Genomic DNA, 22675 nt, shown 5'->3' with positions numbered 1-22675 from the left:
TTACTTACTTCCATGCCATCATGCAGATATTTTTTTGGGAATGGTAATACACTGCATTTAATTATAACAAAGAGTGGGAGGGATTTCATCATGAGACTGAGATGACATGTCACCCCTACTGATTTCATAGGTCTTTTTTCTCTTCCCATTAATTCTACTGTAGGCTATGCATCTGCAACACTCGGTCCTTGTCCCTGAAAACCAATGCATTCACACCTTTGACAGATAAATTATTTGCTTTTCTAAATAAGTAAGAACTTACTTATTAAATTACATAATAAGAAATTAGTTATTACATAAGTAATAATACATTTCTTACATGTTGAGCCATTCGAACCCTGTTTTATGAATTACAGTCAATCTATCTATCTATATATTTTACAGCCAAAAACTTTCGAAGCCAAAAACTACAAACCCCATACACTTCCGCTATCCAAGAATTTAGCTCTAATTGGTCGATTCGACACCCAATCATTTGGCGGATACGTGTCTCGCTGTCAGCATCCTTCCGTCATGGCGTCGACTCGGACTAACCCTGTTGTTAACCTGCACTTTCTGACTGTTTTACTCCTGCTGGCGATATGTCTGCCGTTCGGAGGAGGACAGAAGAAGAAAGAGGTAATGTCTTAAGCGTCCGGGCATGTTGTACCAGCCGGTTTCCTCGTGCTGTTTGAGTCGGAGCTGCCCAGGTGAAACCTGCCGGTGTTACTCAAGCTAGCAGGCACGAGAAGGCACGCGAGAAGAGCGGCTTAATGTGTGTTTCAGACGCACAACTTACTTGTTTGATATGAGTGAAAGCAGTCGCAAAAAAAGAAAATGTGACTAGAACGGTGTTTTTTGAGAACACACGGAGATTAACAAAGCAAGCAGCTGTAGTCCTGAGGCTAACGCCGTGCAGTTGCTAACCCAAGCAAAACGTGTTTTTCTTCTCCTGTTAACTAAATTTGTCAGAAAGCAACGTAAAATATTTTCCGACCATACGTGGATGTTGTGCTTATTTGACGTCTGTTAGGGTTCCGCAGACGAAATGTAATTTCATGAAAGGGCGTCCTTTCATGTAATTCGTGAATGCGGAAGAGGTCTCACTAACCAGACAGGAAAGCTAAATGCTCGATCTCATCCAGATGATTGTTGTTCAGCAGAAGAGCCGTGTTGTTGTTGTTGTCTTTTTGTTTGTTTGGTTCTGCTGGTTTACTCTGAAGGCATGCAGATAGAGACAGCAGACTGATTTAGGTGAAGTTGGAAATGATAGTTTTAGCCTGTTTTCACCTTGGGTTTCTCACAGCTCTTACTGGATTGCACATGTACTCACCCCAAACCATTCATTTATATATATTTGGTTGCGTATTTTGTGTGTTTTTTCATAAAGGTATATAAAGAACAGCTTGTGGTTAATCATTGCTTCATCAAGTTTTCATTCAAAGCTAAGCCATAAAATCCACTAATCTTCATATTATTGCTTAAATAACTCAAATGATAATTATTAGTCAAAAGTGTCACTTTTAAAATAACGAGATTTGCATATCAGTTTTATGATCACAGAGGTTTTAATGACAAAATGTTGATTATTTGATCTAATATTTTATTTCTAACAGAAAAGCGATCATTTTGCTAAAATAACATATTGAATATTACACTTTTAATAACAGCTAGTTAAATGGGTCAAGCTATATGGGCAGGTCAGTTATTCTACCTAATTATAAGTGATGATACTTCTCTTTCTTCCCAAATATTTTCTGTATTTTTAGTCACTGGAATTATTTCCAGCAAGCAGAATATATATTTTTTCATTATATATTGTGTGTGGCAAGAACTTTCTTTAGCAGGAAAGTTCTTGCCACACTTTCTTGCCAAAGTGTGGCAAGAAAAAACAATGAAGTGATATATCATAGCAGTCTGTAATGCTTACACACCACCAATTTCTATCTTCTGGTTTTGTTGTTGAAGTCAGCCATAATTCTAAAATGGAGTAACACTGTTATTTAATGAGCATCAGTGCAGAACGAAAACATTTGTTTATATTGTCCAAGTGTGAGTGAAATTTTTACAAAGCCTGCTGCGTCTACCTCTAACTGTTTGCATTCTGAATGTTGATAATCCTCATGCATTATTCATCTGCTGCCCATTCTCATTTTCATTATAGACGGTTTTCTTTGACAAGCTGTTGTTCTAAACATCATCTGGTCCTTGAGTGATTTTCCTTCTTTTTTCCCTCCCAGTTCCTGCATGTAATGAGTGACGGTTGTTTGATGCTTGTTTTCGTTTTGCCTGCTGTCTGTCTTGTTTTCTTGAAATCTGCACAGCCAGACAACGTAAGTAAAGTGATTGTGTTGAGAGTTTTGGTCCCCTGAGCCCGTTTTTTTTTTTTGTATGTTCCGCTTTAAAGGCTAAATTTGCGAGCTTTCTACCGATACCGAAATATTCTGGGTGTATTCTGAAATACCTGAGTGCAGCCGTGAGCGTGCCCCGTTTGAAACAGATGCATTTTCACACAGACCTGTCGTGCTGGTGGCACATCGTTTGTCAGCTGGCAAGCAGAGGGTTGCGCCAGGGAGATGCCGTTTGCAGTTTCCATTTTAATCTGCGAATCAGCTGGTGCATAGCCTGTTCGTATGCATCTGTGACACCTTAATTTAAACTATGAGGCTGATATAAACAAAAGATTTGACTGATAAGATAAAATGTCTTAAATAATAACAATAAAAAATCATCAGTCATTATACAGAATACAGCCAATTTCAGGCTTTATAGTTTGACGGTCCAAGCCACAAAATTTTGTCACTGATTACCAAAGTCTAATTTTACTGAAGCTTTCAGCTGCCAGGTTTAGCCAAAAACTATCATTAAATAGCATTTATATATAAAATTTATTGGTGGGTTTCTTTAGATTAAAATATTTCCTTTAAGGTTTTTATGTTTTCGGAAATTATTTACATTTGTTGTTTTAGAGCAGTTGCTCTAAAACAGAGTTTTGTTCATTTAAAATCAGGGAAAAAAAGGTTTAAACTTTAAAGTTTAGATTTTAAAGTTTTTGTACCATCTTATAGTCATGTTAGTAAAAACGCCTGTATAAATGAATGAATTTTATTTAAGACAGGACAATGTAAAACATACATTAACCACTGAAGGAGAAATGTGCTGTTCCAGGTTTTAACTAGAAATGATCATTTGTAGCTGTAGTCCCCAAAACATATAAAAATATGAAACAAAAATAATCTGGAATGACACTGTTTATTTAAATAAAAAAAAATGCAACCCCCCCCAAAAAAAAGAAACCCAAAACACACAACCATTTACAAGAATTGCACATATTTTTATACAACTGTTTAACAGATCGTATGCTGATTTAACAAAACAAAACAAAAAGGACCTAAATATTGGGTGTTCAGAGCAGGCTGATACACAAAGGACAAACAAATATTAAAACAAACAAAAAAAAGCATCCAATATGCAGATGTTGTATTTGTATTTTATTTTTTTTACAAGTGATCTGTAGCAACTTTTAACATAAGCAAATAACTAACTCAAAGCAGAAAAGATGAGTTATAAACAACATTTAAGAGAATGTCACTCTGTCTGTAACAGCTGGATTGTTGCTGTCTGACTCTATTATCACAACTCAATGTCAGTTAAATCAAGGGCTCTTAAGCTGGCCGTTGGATGTGACTGTAAGTTTGCCGCACTGCTAAAAGTGGATAAATGAAACTCCGATCCTGTTGCTTCAGAACCACTTAAGTAAAGTCAGAGGAATGTTTTAAGTCTTTTGATATACTTTTTTAACTGCACCATTTTATTTTGCTGACTGTGCAGATGATGGGGAAGTATTTGAGCAGATTATGGAGGGAGTCGAAGAAGGAATGTACGGGGGAAATGGCTGACAGGTCGACAGGCATATAAATGAGCAAAGAATTGGATGTGTCAACAGAACAAAAAGCTGACTGAGTGAAAGAATAAATGAGGAATAAATAGGCAGATTAACCACTGATGGAAAAGCATATAAATGGGTGAGTAAATCTATAAATAATTGAGAGCGACATGTTTGCCGTGCTTTATCGCGTTCAGCATTGGCAGATGAATTGGGATTCTTAAATGCAACCATTGGACATGAGTGACAAATACTAAAGCGGTGCAATATGGCTTATGAGACAAAGCAGTTTAATAAAGGGCATCGTTTATCATTTTAATCTAAATTACTTTGTCGTTGATTCATATCTGGCCTGGATATGTCTTTAAATCGCACACTTTCCACATAACGAGTGGGTCTGAATAACGCTTCTTTAATGTGGGACGCAACATTAGGAGTTTAAAGTTCAGAGAAAATTATACATCTAAAGGAGAACTGAAAGAAAGCTGTTAGCGTGACTACAAGGAGCAATTACAGAGATGGAGACAAAAAGAGAAGGTAGGAGGTCAATTTAAAATTACAGCTCATAGCATGCAGTGATGAATTGTTACTTTTACGCACTATGATAGTTGAGCACTTTGGTGATCATCTATTGATAAGAGTGCTTATTTTGAGCAATACTTTCTATTTTGTCCACTGCGGAGAAAAGATTCACATTATAGCTTTGGTACTGATTGCAACAGCTCAACAAAGGTACGCCTTTTTGTCACCTAAAGGGTTGAAAGTACTTCTTATGGTCTCCCACACATGTGAAATGCATCTCGGTATGTGCTTCTCTAATAGCACCAAATAGAGGAAAGAAAGATGCCACCTTCTACACACGGACCTTCACCTACACACAGACTTACTTTCAGGGAGGCACAGGAGAGATATTGAAGGGTTATAATGGGTGGAATCTACTTTCGCAGTTGCCAGCCTCGGGCCATGACAGAAAGGTGGAGCCGGTAGAGGAAGATCTTATTTAGCTGGAAATGGACAAAATGGTGATGCAGCACTTTGTATTCATCTCAGCGATTTCTGGCTTCCCTCGCTGCCCTTTCTGTCTGGGGCTGGGTAGTGTGTGTCATATACGGGCTGGGCGATATGGAAAAACAATCCTATCTCAATAAAATAGTTTTTTACATCAACCGATATGGATGGAAATCATAAAACAAGTTACTGTTTTTGTTTTCTTGAACTATTTGGTGAAATTTTAAGATAATTAAAGGTTATTTTTTGTTTTAGAGATTGAAAAGTTTAACATGTCATTGAACATTATGCTGCTGCTTTGGATAAATTAGAAGCTAATTTTAAACTAAAATCTTCCAGGATTACAGGACATTCCTTTGTTAACAAATAAACATGTATATAAAAGATGTATATGAAATATGATATTAATTTTGAATATTGCTTTTTAAGAATAAGCAATAGAAAAGAAATGTAAGAAGACAAAAAAAAAAACCCTGATTGTTGTTTATAATCACCAAAAATAAAATATAGACATTCAAACGATTTACATTTAAAATCTTTGTCCCCTTCAGCGACTTTCAAACACTTAATTTAAATAATAAAATAGACATTCCTTTGCTCTGAAAACCCCACCCAAAAATTTTGATTTGGGAATTCAGATACACCCACTCTCATCTGGGATAAAGTTTTACATTCTGCATACTCCAGCTGGTGGCGCTGGTTCAGGTAGCCACCAGCTATCAAAGATCGCAAACAAATTTGTGGTTTTCCCCTGACTTGGTCAGAACATGCGCTCGATGTAATTTGCATTCCACACTTCTTTGTCTTTGTCCAGCCAAATACCAGCTCTTCTTGCCAACGATGTAATTAGTCTCCATATTGTCTTCCGACTCCCTTTCCCCGTTCCACCCAACTAATGTCCGACCCATTAGCTAAAGTAAGACTACAGCTGCACAAATATAAGCCTTTAGCCTTTCTGGCTTCTACTATGCTTTCTGCGTCAAAGTAACTTTGCTTGGCTCTATTCCAGACCTTATTCCAGGATAGAGAAACTCTTATTTTTATTGGTTACACATGCAAATGTATGTATGCTAACAATGTCGTTTGTCACATCTGATGCATTGGAAAACACAGAAACTTAATAATAAAAGTTTAGTAAACCAGCGTTGTCTTCACTGCTGCCAAGCATTAACAATTTTGGGTTAGCACTACCGCAGTGGAAGAGAACTCTGCTTTTTAAAATCTGCATTAAACTTTTCTTTTGTGTGAAATGCTTCCGTAGCTTAGAAAATCTCCACACATCTTCTTCTTCCTGCCCTCTTTGTTTTTTTGGCATTTACTGTATGTTCTTCTTTGTTGGTGGTAATCAGTGGAGTGCTTGCAGAAAATGGAAGTGATTCTGCCCTCAAATCAACCGGCTGTTCATTGAAGTTCAGAGAAACTGGAAAAAAAACAACAACCCTGAAATCCACTGGTTGTTTTTTGAGTGAGCTGTCCTCCATTCAAGTCTGTAATGCAAAAACTGCACCGTAAAGTTCAAAGCCCTCAAAAAATATTAAAACTGCTGTTTAATTTGCCGCCGCTTAAATGCGTGTTGACACCATGACTTCTCTTGCTTGACACATTAAAAATCAACATGAGCGTTAACAGGGGCTTTGGCCTTGATCTTTATGCCTTGTAGTTTTGTCTTCACTACTTGAATCATTATGTATTTTTAGATTATAGTTTTAAAGCTTCTTTTATGCTCAAATAAGCTTAAATTGTTGAATCTTTAATGAAGTCTTTTCAGGCTTTTCTCCTCATCTCATTTTTAGAAAACTGTACTTTTTTTCAATTAAGGTGAATTGACACGGGAGTAAAGGTATTAGGAGTTTCATTAAAAAAACAAAAACCTTCCAGGTACTCCTCAGGCAGAGGCATTTAATGGGTAAAAGACGGTAAAAATATTTAGATAGACTCTTGTGCATCACCCCAGTTCAGCTCTAAATTGTAGACGGTGGTGAGTTTTTGTCTTCCGGCTGACCACAGCACAAAGAAAGGGGCTGCGTAAGCACTTCGTATACCTCTCCATGCACAGTGAGGGGAGGCAAGAGGAGGAAACAAAGTTCAGGACTGTGATTCTGAAGCAGGGACAGTAATATCTGGAGAGGTATATATCTAGAGAGGGAGATTACAAAGTTGTGTGCTTGGTACCACCCAGGGACCAGTCTAATAAGTGGATCGGAATAATAAAAGCCTGCTACCTCTGCACACAGAGGTCCAATAAACTTCTGTGGTTGACCCTTCAGGGCATAACCAAAGCTCCTTGCAGACTTTAAACCAGAGCATTTTAAGATGAACACTGTGTAAGCAGTTTTGACTGCTTCTATTCGCTCTGAAAACTTCATATTAGAAAAAGTAACTTCTGCTTAACAGATTTTGCATTCTTAATATGCCTTTGAAATAATTTATTTTAAAGCTGTGATTTCTGCAGGCTGACAAAATATGTCTTTTTGTAGCGTTCTTTGACCCTTAGCAAATATATACAAATTAATCTATTCATTTGTTTGCTAAAATAAATTAATATTTGGATGTTTGTGGGATTAATGTCATCTCTAGGGTGGGGATGAAATGGTAACCAGTTAGCAATGTTACAATGGTACAATTTTTGATTTGTTACATTGTTGGCTTGACATTTTAAGGTTTTAGTTTTTATGAATACTCCCCTAATCTTTGTACTGTTTGGTAACGTTACTACTTTTAGTTTATGGCTCTGATGTATATGTCCATGTTATTACAAGTAGCTCCAATTGTTTTTTTTTCTCCAGATTCCACATTTTTCTTTTTCAAATAATTTTTTTCTACTTTAACCATATTTAATAGCCCAAAAAGTATGTAAGTTTGGCATGAATAAGAAAAAAAAAATACAACTCTATAGGTAGAGGTTATCATTTACCATTGCTGTTTTTACAAGGTGTAATTGTGTTTACTCCTCATTTTTTAAACAACAAACACTAAGAATAATGTTTGTGACACAAATGAAAATCTCCCTTTTCAAAATGTTTTATTGTTGCACAAAAAAAACTTGTTAAAAGTAAAAGCTGGTGCACATTTTGATAATGTTAAGGACCTTTGTTCTCTCTTATTTCTTCCGTCTGTCACAGAAGTAATGACTCAGTGTTTTGGTGTTCGGGTTTCAATCCCCCCACAAACCCTCATCAAGTACTGTTTTTTGAAGATGTTTCTTTCTTTAGTTTTTTTCTTTCCCCTGGTGTCTTGTGGAAATATGCAGGCTAGAGCTCAGTCTCTGGTGATTTTCTGTTTCATGGGTGAAAAGAGATGAATATTGTGCCCTTTCCTCTCTTTCCCTCTTGTCAATAAAAACCCGATTGTGGCTAAAAATAGCAGCGTTTCATACTGGGAAGCTTTTCACTCATCTGCCAGTAAATTCAGGGGTTTTCTGTTTGGATCTCGCTCATTAACCGTATTTATCTGAATTATTGATGCACGGGTGTCAAGCCTGCTTTCTCTGTGACTGATGGCCTGTGCTTCCGCGTCGTTTTCTTCTGCTGCTATTTCTCCTCTTCCTCTCCTTCCCTCCACTTTCTATCTTGATTCTAACAAGTTTTTTGAGTGGCGACAAGATTTTCATCTTTTTGCCTAACCACCCCGTATTTTCCAGTGTTGTCACTTTATTTGTGGCTCTTCTGTTCTATGCACCCTTGTCACTTGCAGTTGAAAATATCAAGTACTCATTGCCATCAATCACACTTAAAAGCAGCCTGGAAAATTATATTTAATTTAGTTATTTACGCAATCCATCGACTTCTACATGATTTATCAGTTGAAGTGGAACTGACCAAATAATCTGTTATTCAGTCTATTACCTGTCAGTTCTCACTAAACATGATTCATATGCTATAAAATGTATTTTTATAAGATGTATTAGCTACTGTTAGGGAGCTGATTAGAGATTCTGGTACAGATTTTCATCTAAGAAACAGGGATGTCATTTCAATGGGCAACTTTTCATTGGAGCTTAGAAAAAAATTAAATATGGGATTCCACAAGGTTCTGTTTCAGGCCACTTTGTATTTATTGTCTATGTTCTCCCTCTAGCTCACATTACAAGTAATGAGATAAGTTGCCATAACTATGTAGACGATTCACAACTCTACATCAGATCACTATGAAGTGTTTCTTTTAACAGATTTTTTAAAATGATTACTGCAACATTGTTTTCCAGTTATGTCTAAAAAGCCAGGTAGCTCATCCAGAAGTCCAATTATTAAATAAAACAAAGCTGTTTGCACTAATTGTATCTACGTCGTCTAGCAGCTGGATGCATGAACATAACTAATTGTACGTTCATAAAATGGTGTGAGGTTATGATGCAGGTAGTTTCATTACCAACTTGGATACCAGTTGGGATAAAATTAACACTAAATTGCATCACTGCTACCTCTTTCAGATAGGAGAAGAGGAAAAATGTGACTTTCATTAGAATACTGCAATACTGTTGAGAGAAAAAATATGGAAAAGGGCTCATCTCCCACCAACATATTACATTGAGATTTATGAGGAGCTACAATTCTGTGCATGAATGTCTTACTTTGAGGTTATTTATGACCCCCAAAATAAGTTATATTAGAGCCACACACACCTACACACACTAATGCTTTAATATAATAGGATGAACCGAGGCTATTTAGCATAAAGCTGGAGTCAGGATGAATGCTGAATACCATCAGGTGACACATCTGGTCCCCTTCATTCTCTGTTGCATTTCGAAATGAATATTTAACACCAAGTTAAAGGTAATTTTCCAAAAGGTGCTTTTAATTCGACAAACGAGCCTCGTTGTGATTCTTTTTATATATATATAAAATTGTAGATTCAAGGCAGTCAAACAATCACAGCCAATCTGGTAGATCTTCAAAAAGCCAGAAAGAACGAGAGAGCGCCTGCAAAAGAGTCAGAGAAAACAAACCTCTCTTTGGACTATGATGGATGGATGATATCTAATGAGCAGTTTGATGTAGGTTGATTGTTGCAGCCATTAAATAAACTGTGCAACTGGTGGTCACTCTCTTTCCCAGCTGTTCATGTTATCGACCAGCCAATTAGTTTCACCGGCTTAGCTCAGAGCATGATCTTTATAGTGTATCTGGCTCACCATCTCCTGTGTGAGACTGATGCCAATTTGCTGCTAGGTGTAAGACACTGGAGCTCACTGGTGTGTTAGAAATATTCATAGATCACGATCTATGAATATGAATATTCATACATTAAGATCAGTTGGGGAAAAAACGGGGAAAGCTTGAATATATAAATTTTCCCGCCAGTAAAAAGAAAAAAATTATCATGTCAGTTTATTTTGAAATTTATACAATATTTTAATCAAGTCAAAGTAAACATTATTTCCTATACAGAGACTTGATAGACTTTCTCCCTGTGGAAGGAAAGACATTTTGAACCACTAGAATAATGTGACACCTTGCGTTTCACTAAAAACATAACATTTGGTCCAACCTTGGCATTCGAAGCTGCAAACCTAGCATTTGTTTACATGGTAGCCTAATTCTCTTATGGACAAGAGGGAATTGAAGTGGGGGTGAATAATGTGAAGAAATCACAAAAAATCAGGGCTTATATCAAGTTTCACTCTTGATTTGTTCAAAGAAATAGCGTGGCACGCTGTTGAAATGAGAGAATAAGGAGCCACTGCAGAGTTGCACACTCTCTCAAACCAGATGATTAGGAGGGCAGAGGCAGAGTGACAGCAAATTAGATCAATGAATATAGTTTAGTGAACCCCTCAAGGTAGAGAAAAAGTGACAAAATGCAATCAAAGTAAAAGAATTGGACGCCGTAGGAGCTGAAGCTGTGGTCCCTAAACGTAACCACCATGCTGCTCTTCTTAGACTATGTACTTGTGCTTCTATGAGTAGCAAAATTTCTTAAGGTAGCTAAGAATAGGCACTTGGGCTGATAATGCTCAATGCAAGTGCTGAATGTAAAGTCAGGTATCCTTATTATATTTTCTAAGTTTTTTCAGAAACTGCTGGTCCTGATTATCTAATGGGTCTTCTGAGACTAACCGTGCTTACCTAAGCAGATGCACATAACATATCAGAGTAGTTTATGAGGCTAATTAGGAACAGATTATGTGCCCAGTTATTAGGCACTAATGCTATTGTTAGGCTCTGAAGGCTAATGAGGTACAAGGCCAGTTACCTATACAGCTAGTATACCTGCATGTGCAAGAAGCTGCTCACCATGACTTTAACTATTAGAAATAATTACTGCTGACATGCTGGTGTACGCTGCATGTCCGGATGTTGCATTCATTTCCTCAAGAAAGAAAGCGAATAATAGCTTTAGTTGTTACACATTAGAAAACACATCTGGAAACTGAGGAAGAGCAAGACCAATAATCATATTTCCAGACACGTCTCAACTTCGTGACCTATACAGCTACCGCGCCTTTCGCTTCAAAAACTTGAATCTTCTATGTGCACCAAAAATGGTGTCAGCTATTGTATGTCCCGATCTGCTTTGTTTTCATTGACTACTTTCTCACTAATTCACGCAGCATGTCTCTCACCTCCTATCCGCATGTGAATATGATCAAATTCTACGTGGTAGAGGAAATAAAGCATAAAAGACAGGAATGCAGAGGAGGGCAGTTAATGATCGTGCTGAAATGTTGGCCTGACTTTTGTTTTTTCCATCCCATTGAGCTATAAAGAAAATCCCCGCATTTGCAAGTAACTGCTGAGTGGCCTAAAAGAAAAACAATCCACTGCGTTTGACTCTCTTTATACCAGCATGTCAAGATAGTTTAGGGAAACTGTCTTCAATGCTCACACAGACCCTTTTTTATCTGTTGGCAAATAATTGCCATCTTAATATCTGAATGAACATCCCAGTCACAGAGCGATTCTGCGGAGGAAACTAAAAAAAGCTTTGCTTCAGACTCAGGGGAAGCTGCCGGTGTGATGCCAATGAAGAAGTTTTGCTTAAACATAAAGTAGATAGAAATCAGTTAGATACTAATGTGTTTCTCTAGAAAGCACAGTCATTGTTATCAGGACTTGCGCAATTTAAGTGCTAAATGTCTACATTTTGCAAAGCCTAACCCTTGCCATTGATGTAACAAGTTTATATAAAAAATACAGAATTGAAAGTTGTTTCTATTCAAACTGATTAAAACCCATTAAATCTTAATATTTTACATCAAAGACATACATGATTGACATCTCATGGTGTACATCTTGTTTGGTACTTTTCTATTTCATGCCTCGCCATTAGATATAATCTTTGTGGTCTAATTTTATAAAGGTTGTAGATTTGGAACAATATAAGTCCCAAAATGATGCTGAAGTACCAAGAGCAATCATTACCATATCAGGGGTGGACAATCCTGGTCCTCGAGGGCCGGTGTCCTGCAAGTCTTAGCTATTTCCCCGGTCCAACACACTTGAATCCAATAGCTGAATCACCTACTGCAGTCAAGTTCTCCAGAGTCCTGCTAATGGTCTCATCATTTGACTCAGGTGTGTTGAAATAGAGATACATCTAAAAGTTGCAGGAGACCGGCCCTCTAGGCCTGGAGATGCCCACCCCTGCCATAGATAAAATATAGATTTTTGCTAAAATATAGCATGTTTCATGACTGGCCTGAAGCTAAACAAGAATAAAGGGGAGAAGTTTTGTTGTGTAAAGCTTGTACTTGCCTAGATACGGTTGGGATAAAGAAAGTATTTTTTGATTTGAATTGACATTTCTTTTTATTATGATTATTATTGTTATTATTTTGTAACGTGAAGGTTTCTTCATACAGTAACAGCTTCCGCACCGCAGAGTGTTATACAAACTGGTAGTGGCGAGAATTAGTGTGCATACAGTTAATTAAAAACTGGTCAGCACTGGTCACCTGATTTCTTTGTACATCAATTCATTTTCTGGTACTCAACATGCTTTTTCTGCACTGAATTGGGTTTAAATTTAATGCCAGTGTTGCGGGGACTGAGAAAAGAGAATCATGACCTCTGTTATCTCACAGAACTCTGAAAATAATCAACAGTGACTGAACTCTTCTCAAATTTTCAAGAATTACAGCTGAAATTCTAACCTGGGAGCATGTAATATGACACTGAAGTTAGCCAGGATTCACTTGAGCTTCTCATGGCCTACATTACTTTTTTGTTGTGTTTTTGACTGTTTTCCTTTTGAGTATGTAAATTTGACCATTGAGTGTGTTTTAAATTTTTCATGTGCCCAAAGCTAGTGTTTTTCCCCATTGGACTTTCTGCACTTTTATAACAAGGGTCAGATGGTAATGTTGTTCTTCATTCACTGTAAAACCGTTTAAATACTCCCACTCCTTTCTATGTCTACACAGAGAGCAGTTTGAAGCGTCTCTCATTCGTCAGTATTCCCTGCAACCCCTAATTTAACGTATGAGGCACTATGAACACCATCGGAGGATACAGCACATTTTAGAGCTTTACCTGAATCTCCCGCCCACCCAAACAATTATTGTTGTTCAAACCTGCACGCATAAATGTCTAAACCACTAAATGTACAACCAAGAGGAAGCAAGAGGACAGCTCTTTCCTTGAAATTAAAAGAATAGGTGTGAAAGTACCAAGTGTTTGGACTCATGGGCTCAGATTGAATTTTGTCAGGAGACAAAATTCAATCCATGTTGATTTGGTTTCAGTTCTTTATTTTTTCTTTGGTAGTTAAATATGATAAACTAAAGAAGAGTATGGAACGCTCCAATATGACTTAAAAAGGAAACGCATGAGGAAAACCCAAAAACTCAAGTTCTGTATAGATAATACATACAAACCAGAACTGGAGGACTTGTCACAATCATCAGTGTGCTGTTTGGGAACATGATCCTGTTGGAGAAAAAAGTTTGTTCAATTAAAATTAAAATTGGCATTTTTGAACAGAAACAAGGGAATCAGCTGATGGGGCTGGGCAAAATCACACAATATTGATAATTATTAGTTGATTAACCTTTTATCTACACTTTTCTTTGTAATCCCCTTTACGCACTTTGTCCCTGAACACCATCTTGCCCTTTTATTATTAAGCTGTTATGAAGGATGGTGGCGAAAGCATGTCCTCTCCCTACATTCCCCAGAATGCCATGCTGTTCTAGATTAAAGTTCAGAGAAATGATCAACATTTCTATTGGATGCATTTTCTATCCTCTATTGTGATGGGTATCGTTAGTGTTTTATCACACAGCCCTAGTACCTGACTCCATGTTGGATTTAATTATTCCAATGGACTGTAACTGGAATGAAGAAAAAAAATCAACTTCAGAACAAATCCAGTTTGTAGAGTACATACCAGTCTTGCATAATTGCCCCTTTAAAATAAATACGCATTTTCTGTGCCTCTCTCCTATTGACAGTTTGCCATTTTAATTACTAGCAGTCTCAAAATTATTAAAATAATTTTAAGTACAATGCAAATGATTGGCTTTTTTTGTTGTGTTTTTTTTCCAATTGCCATCAGCTGTATCTTCAGGTTGATTGAAGCAATAGATAGAGTCAGAGCACAAAATTACTCTACACAGATGAAATTCTAAAAATGGTGGCAAGTACCATTCAAATTTTGAATATATTAACATGATAAAGGAGATGATGAACCCACCAACGCAAAGTCATTTCAGAAAATGAAATTTACAAGTTAGATTGACGACAAGAAAAAAAAAAGAAAAACTTGGTGAGGTGCCTGGAGGAGAGGGAATGACAGAAGATTTCAAATGTCAGGTTCTTTTCCCGGGAGCTTTGGAGTAAAGCTGTTATCTGTAAGCAAGACAAATTTCAGATAGCCTGCAAAGAATCACAGAGAGAGATGACTGCTCGCACTAATGGGCAAAATATATGAAAAGAAAAAAATCACTGGAGAAAGACTGATGGAAAGACGCTCAGACAAAAGCAGAGGAGAAAAAAAAAAGCATTTATTTCCAATAATTGTTATTTGGCAGTTAAGCTGACAAATCCTCTCCCGTCGTCCCATAAGTGACAACTCTTGATATTTCTGGGAATCGCAGATTATGAGCTGACAAATGCAGACTTCGCAACATGATACCTTGTTGGTTTGATTGACTGCAGGTGTGAGAGGGAAATAATACACTAGCACTGACTCGCAGTGGACTCACACACACTGTGTGTGTTTAAATGTTGCATGGTCCTGTGTATATTTCTCTAAATTGACTTTGTCTTCACTACTTTTTTCTAAATGTGTCCACATTATGTCGCCACCAGTGTGTGAATATGTAAAACATAGAAACACACCAAAGCAAAATGTAACCAATTAATTAATTCTGCATTACCAAAAAAGCAATATCCTTCTTATGGATTGTTGTATATGAACATGATGAGACTGACAAATCTTACATACCAGCAGGAGGTCACTTAAGGTTATTTTGGTTTAATCAGAATTTGATATTTAATCAGGATGGCCATTTCAAGCCAAATCAAACGAATTAAAGTCTGATTATTTGTCGAGTATCCCCACCATCAGAAGCATGTAATTGTGATTGCATGCTTCTTTTTTTAATTTTATTTTATTTTGCATTCACAGACCTCCAGTTTGCTTCCCTGTTGGAGATAAACAACCCGAACACTGTTTCTTCTTTTTCTGTTTGAAACAGTAGGGAAAACATAAGATTACTAGTGGACCCATTGAAGAAAGATAGAAAAAAAAAGTACACAGATAATGTGAGTGGATAAAAAACAAACTTTTGTGATAATGACTGTCTGAACTGTTTTACTCCCTTTTTGCTGTTTTTGTTTTTTGTGCATATATTTTCTAATTTTGTCTGATTTGTTTTTCTTTTAACCTGTTCCTGAGTTTCTTGTCTTATTGCTTCCTTTATCCCATAACCTTGTTACCTCATGTTAATCCTTCTGTTCATCATTTTTATCCATATGCATTAATCTAAACTTTGTATTTTTCTCAGTCACCTGTTTCCCCTCAAGGTGACTAAGAAAATTGTAAGAAGTCATAAAAATGCCATCCAATTGAATAGTGCAACTTTTAAAATGTTTTTATTTGTTGTGCCCTTTTTAAATTCCTTGTGTGTGTGTGTGTGTGTGTGTGTGTGTGTGTGTGTGTGCGTGCGTGCGTGCGTGCGTGCGTGCGTGTGTATGTGTGAGAGAGAATGTATGCATGTACATGTTTTTGGTTTAACACATTATGGAAAGTCCTGACATCATTATAAGGATGGTACGTAACAGAATTGACTTTTTTTCCCTCCCTTCGATTTTACTGTGTGCTTATCTGCCTTCTGGCCTTTTCTGCATTTTTGTGTGAGAGACAAGTCTTTGTTCCTTGTTAAATGAAGCCAATTTCCCATAATCCCCTCTTTTAGAGCTGGGATTGGAGGAAACTATATAGAGGACTGATGGCCAAAGTCAAGACCCATTCATTTGCAATAGACGTGCTAAAATCTCCCAGAGGAAAAGATTGCTTGGACGACAAATGCTATTATTATTATTATTATTTAGAAGGTTTGCAGATCAAATTCCTAGCTGGTTGTTCTCATCCATTATCTAAAAGTTACCTCATGGGAAGCTTTTATTTTTATATTGATAGCTTTATGAAGCTGTGTTTATGGTGCGACGTGCACTTGGTAACTCAGAAAAGTCTTGGCGTGCTATTTCAATAAAATTTTACTGGCTTCTTCATTTGTTGTGAGCAGCATCTTCTCAGAATTTACACCGGTATTCATATCGACTGGACGCCAATTTATTAACATGTTGAAGTAGTTTATGTCTGACACTGGCTTTCTGCTGCAACAGTCCTAAGATCAGAACAATTCATCAGTACTTCATTAAGCGTCAGATATTTTTGAAGAAAACTGTCCAAATTGTTTTGCAAGTGAAAAAACATTTTCCTTCGCAAGACAGTCATATTTTTTATTGTTTTGTTTTATTTTATTTTTTTCATAATTGAAACTAAGTGAAGCTAAAACTGTGCCACATATTTAGTTTTTTGAATTTGTTTAGTTGATAAATAAATTGGTTGACAATTATCTCGATACTCAATTCATCACAATTAATCTGCTTAATCATATCAGCCCTAATTAAAGCCAACAGTTTTAACTTGGTTAGTGGTGCAGTTTTGCTGCCTATGTAACTGTCAGAGTTTGTGGTAATACTTTTGTAATGCTTTTGTTTGGTTTAAATTAGACGGTGCAGAAGGTCACATCGCAGCACGGAGATTTTGTATAAAGTTGCTACTTGATATTTCCCATCATGCAGTGCATCTTGTCTCAGTTCATTCCAGCTTACACCCAGTAAGAACCTTGGTTTCTTAGATGTTGACACCACTTCTCAGTTTATCTATTGCTGTCCAGAAAGCAGCGGACGATAGAGCCACAGCGTTACTCTGACCTCCTCAGCACAATAATGTTCCCAGCAACAAACACAGAATCCTTTGTCTTCCAGCTTTCTCCTTATTGTTGTCACTCTGACACATCTGCTGCTTTTTCTGGCTCAAATTTGCGTGATCTCTACACTTCTAAGTTTGACTTAATTCTGCCTTTTTCATATGGGAAAAAGTATATCCGCTAATCTTCATATATGTTATTGCTAATGTTTCTGTTTGCAGCTTTGAGATTCAAATAAAAAGCAGCAGTGAAAGGGGAAAAAAACATGTTTATGGCTGGCACAGTGACTGTGTAACAGAATGGCTGATGAAATGGCTGTCCTCTGTCATGCCCTCCATAACCTCCTGCTGTGTAGTCATCAGTGCAAAAATCAGTTGCCTTACACTTAATGTGTCATCTTCCTCCTGGCTGTGATTTTTCTTTCTTCCCAATTTACTCTTCTCGCTCTGCTTGTGTCCTTTTTTCTTTTTTTTGTTGTTGTCTTGTATCGTTTTTTTTTTTTCTCGCCTTCTTGTAGACTTGATTGAACATAGTCTTACTGTTATTGCTTTAAATACTCTGCGTCTCACAGTTTTGTTAAATGTACTATTGAAACCGTATTTTTGTGTTTTGACATAAATGTTAGTGTTTAGCGCTGTATGTTCTCTTAAAATTGATCAAATATGAGAAATGTTTCTGAAATAATAATATAATAATAATTTTTACAAGAAATGACCACAGATAAGAGAGAAATGAATCCGAGAAAGAACAAATAGGGAATTGTCAAGAAATTGCAACCATGGTGAAGTGCTATTTATGCTTTTTGCCTCCTGGCGATGTACCTACAATGTGTGTGTGTGATGTAAGGAGAGGTTATGACATACTTAGAGTGGCTAACAGAGAATCAGAGAGATAATGCAGGGTATCTGCAGAGCATTTGCGCATCTTCCTCACTCAGCGTCGCTCACACACAGATATAAAAACACACCAAACACACACCGGCATAAAACGTGATTCATTTTAATGCCCTTTGTGCTCAGCAGGGTAGAAAATAAATGTTTTTTAATGGCTCTAGACTGTCAGTGCGTATGTAGCTCATGCGTTTGAGGGTTGGATAAGGCAAAGAGCAGTCTTGGTGGTGCGGAGGAGTCGGTTTATCTCTAAAACTCTGTCCAGGGCTAGCTTAATTTTGTTGTAAATACTTTATAAGTTTTTAGAAATAAACCTAGTTTATTTAATTTGAAGTGGTCTAATAAAAGGGATCAGGATAATTCAGTGGGATATTCTATTTTAAATTATAACATTGGCCACACAAATGCATTAATTTACATAGACATGCATCTTCAATTATATATTTTCCTAAAAGAACCAGGTGAATAACTTTAGTTTAAATGTTTCTACTTTCTTTTCCTGTCCAGTTAATGAACTAACTTAGTAATTTGTGACTGCCCAAGGTCTAACGCAGACACAAATAAGCATATGTTGAGTTGAACTTGTATCACGAGGCGCTGACGCTACGTTATCGAGACTTGAAGGACACAGCTAATCTCTTCCAGCTGTTTGACGTGCACAAGCACATTAATGGCGGCGGCTGTGGACTTCTCTTCAGGATTAACAAGTACGCTAAAGCTCATTAACTAAACATTTTTACGTTATTTCGCAAGGTCAAGTCCTCCCATTTGGACGTCCAGATGCATTTTTTTGTAACTAGTTAAACAGCCGAGCTACTGCGATCTCTTAAAATAACTTTCCATCGTCCCCAAAAAGTTATTTATTAGACCAAGAAGGAAAATAAACAGCTCATGTCAAATTCAATTGACGTAAGTTTCTTTGAAATGGTTCACAGGCAAATTGTACTTGATTTTCATGTTATGGGCAAAAATAATTGTACAGCTTTTTTGTTTGTTTCCCCCCAAAAAAAATATTAGCAGTTTAATTGTGAGACACTTGGACACTGTCTTCAAACCTAATCAAAATAACAAATACAAACAAAAACCAACAGAGTGCCCCCTCAAGGAATCTTGATCAAAATGCAACCTGTCACAAACAACACATTGTTTTAATTTAGGCTTTATTTAGACTTTTTTTCTCTTTCTCAAAAGAATCTGTTACTAAGTCTTATAGGTATATCTGCACTACAGCTAGTCCTGTTGCTATAAACAATAAATCAATTAATCGCACGATAGATGAAAGTTATCAACCTCATTTTAATTTACCGGCTTTATTGTTTCTTCCTGCCTTTTTCTCTCTCTATTGATGACACTGGATGAAAAGAGGCTCAACTCCGGTGCTCTCCACTGACCCTTCCCTTTCTCATTTCCTTAGTGTAATCCCCAGTTCGCACTACACAATTTTAGAATTGTTTGCCGACTGTCGGCCCATTTTCAAAACCTCAGAGACCACACACTCGATTATAAAAGAAGTCAGATATAACGGTTCGCTCGGGTTGTCCAGCCACACTACACACGAACCGACAAAAAATCCCATCAAAGCCACTATATCACACGTGAATTTAGACTAAACAAACACGGCTGATGACATAGAAGCAACAGTGATAGTTTGTGAGCTTATTTTAAGCAATAAAAGATGTAACAAAAAGAAAAGTTATTGGAAAATGTGCATGTTTTGTTAACGGAGACTGAGAGTCCTTTTATTTTTGTTTTTGCTTATTTTGTTAACTAGATCCAGTGTTGCGTTCTTTTTTTACCTGCACACTTTGCTTAGCGATGACTATTATGTATCTATTTTTGGCAGGATATCACTTGCATTGTCATGTCGTTACCATTACATCAGTTTAAAATGGTCTTCAAACAATATTATCATTTAACACAATAATTTTTGAGACCATTAGTCACTCAGCAAAATTTATTATGACAGGCTGAACTACAGCCATATTCTGTTGTTGAGTTTGTTGCTGGCATATCGGTCATTGAAAAGTGAATGCATAGGCTCTTTTGTGAAAACAACTGAAAGTTATTTGGCAACAGATATAATACAGTGAACATAATACAGCCAACAATATGGACTAATGATGTAAATATGATAACACAAACAAAATCTGACCAAGTATTTTTTGTGTAGTTTCTAGCACAAATATCTTGAATTAAGATGGAACTAACTTAAAAAGTAGCTCATCAGCAGTACGCTTTAAGTTTAAACAAATAATTCCTGGATATTGATGGAAATCTACTACCTCTATTGGCAGATTATTTCACTTGTAACATGAGGAAATTGTTTGCTATAAATAAATGTATCTGCCAATGGAAGTTGTACTTTTTATCAGTATTAAGGAGATACTTCAAAACATACTGCTATATTCAGCTGAAAAGACACATGTAAGTTAGTTTTGTCTCATTTCAAATGTAATAAGGTATTTATTTTAGAAACTAGAGAAAAAATACTTAAGATTTGGTGTTTTTGCTGTGCTCTAAGGTAGTGTTCTCCCTTCGGCAAACTGTTTAATAATAATCAGCTCCCAAGTTTGCTTTCTGTCTATCAATCAAAAATCGATAAAGGCATCCACTTTAATCTTCATGGCACACGACGATAAACCTTTCCCCTCCACCGACTTTTTCTCTTTAAGCTTGTATTTCAGAAATATGGCTACAACTTATTTAGAGTGAGCAAAATTGTTTTACTGGACATTTAACATAATTTGGGTTTTCAGGTTTTCTTTTTACTCTTTTTCTCTTTGTGAGAAAGTGTTTGAGAAGCATAAGTTAGATAAGCAATTATTACAGACTGTAGTTCAGAGCTGGCGGCTCTCCCTGTAGAAGGAATGAAGACAAAAACAAGGCAGAGAAATTAAAGGCAAAGAAGCAAAATAATAATAATGATAAAAAAAAACCTATGGTGGACATGAACAATATGTGGCTGCTGATCCTTTGTGAATCCTTTCTCCTCTTTTAGAGATGACTGTTAATGTTGTCTAAAATAAGCCCCCAAAAACACTTGCTTGCTTTCACTTCTCCTATTTTCTGCCTCAATTTCTTCCTTATCCTCCTCCAGCTTTTTGGTTCATCTTTGTTGATCTTGTCTCCAGGCAGTTTACTGGAGAGATTGAGTGTATGCTTCACTTCTGCAACTCTAAGGCCTGCTGTTGATCTGTATGAAAGGAGGAGTGTTCGATTAGCAGTCGAATGGAGGGGCACTGCTGAATTATTTAACTACTGTCTGCTTGAACCAATACTTAAAACCTGTGTGCAAAAATAAATAAATAAATAACAGGAATGGACAGAAGTTTGGGTACTCGTACGTTTTATGTGATGGCACAAACTTCCAAAAAGGATTCTTTTTTTCTTTTCTTATTAGCCGATTGCAGATTTAGACTTTTATCGGTGTGCTGGCTGATTACAGCTGACTAAGGGAGCAGTGAAGCTTGTCATGCAAGTCTTCACGTTCACTCATGTCACAGTATGCCAAATATTATAAGATAGGAAGTATTTAATTAGAAATGCATGAGCTCAGATATGCAGCTCATTCTCATTCAGAACCATTGATTGCATCGTGCGTAAAGCCAAACGGGCGCCTCTCGTTTCCAGAGGTTCTCGAGGTACAGTTTGATCAGCAGAGGTGGGAAAAACAAGCATTTCATCTCGAGTCTAACTATTTCATCACTCTTCAGCCCAGAGCTGCTGCGGCGGCATGGGGAAGATCACGTTGGCAAGTATCTGAGCGAGCTCCTCGAGAACCAACACTGGCTGCATCATAAAGACTTACAGATGTAAACAGTATAAGGACACTGAACCCAAGCAAAATTACATAAATCCATCTCTCAGAAAATATTTAATCTCCCAAATCTGTAGCATGGGTCTTTGTGTACATGTTTGCTGTAAGTTGTTTATCCGCAGCGATGCGCTCCAGCTCTGATGTCGAGCTCTTTTCCCAGCCAGATGGCGTTTTTTATTCAGTAGCCCTTAGTATTTCTCAAGCCTCTCATGTTTCTTCTTGATGTTACGGTGTTATGAGTGCAACATAAATACTGTCACCACGGAGTACTTTCTCCTCTATAGCAGAAGTTAAAAACTTTAAGATTATGCAATCTGTGGCATGCTAGGAGCATTAAGAGTTTTACAAAACTACACAACACTCTAGTTCCAAAGTCCTTCCACTACTCCCTGTAGCTCAAAAAACTGACTATAAAATACTTCATTTATTCCCAAATACATTGAACTGCTTTGCACCAAAACACATTAAAGATATGTTGTATATTCTTTCAGACTTTTCAGGTATTCTGGTTCTGTTCTGATCCAAACATGGAGAAGTAACATTCAGCTTCTATCTGCCACTAATCTGGAATGAACTACCAGAAAACTGCAAAGCTGCCCAAACACTGAGTTCCTTAAAAACAAGGATGCAAATCTGTTTATAGTTATGTTAGAGCTGAAATAAATGGAATGTTGAAACTCCAGTGATCAATGATGATTATCCTTGATGATAAA

The 22675-nt window shown here is 36.8% G+C and overlaps 1 protein-coding gene across 1 annotated transcript in view; it reads left to right on the top strand.

Annotated features, from left to right (window-relative positions):
- Positions 1-491: 491 nt before the first annotated feature.
- tusc3 (tumor suppressor candidate 3) overlaps positions 492-22675 on the top strand; it is a 55560-nt gene continuing 33376 nt past the window's right edge. Inside the window, exon 1 of the mRNA XM_055041568.1 lies at positions 492-618. Coding sequence (XP_054897543.1) covers positions 514-618 — 105 coding nt within the window. The 5' untranslated portion in view covers positions 492-513. The remainder of the gene's footprint in view (positions 619-22675) is intronic.

Source organism: Poeciliopsis prolifica, unplaced genomic scaffold, assembly GCF_027474105.1.
Source record: "Poeciliopsis prolifica strain line A6 unplaced genomic scaffold, Auburn_PproV2 SCAFFOLD016, whole genome shotgun sequence".
NCBI lineage: Eukaryota > Metazoa > Chordata > Actinopteri > Cyprinodontiformes > Poeciliidae > Poeciliopsis > Poeciliopsis prolifica.
This window is presented reverse-complemented; position numbering and strand designations above follow the sequence as displayed.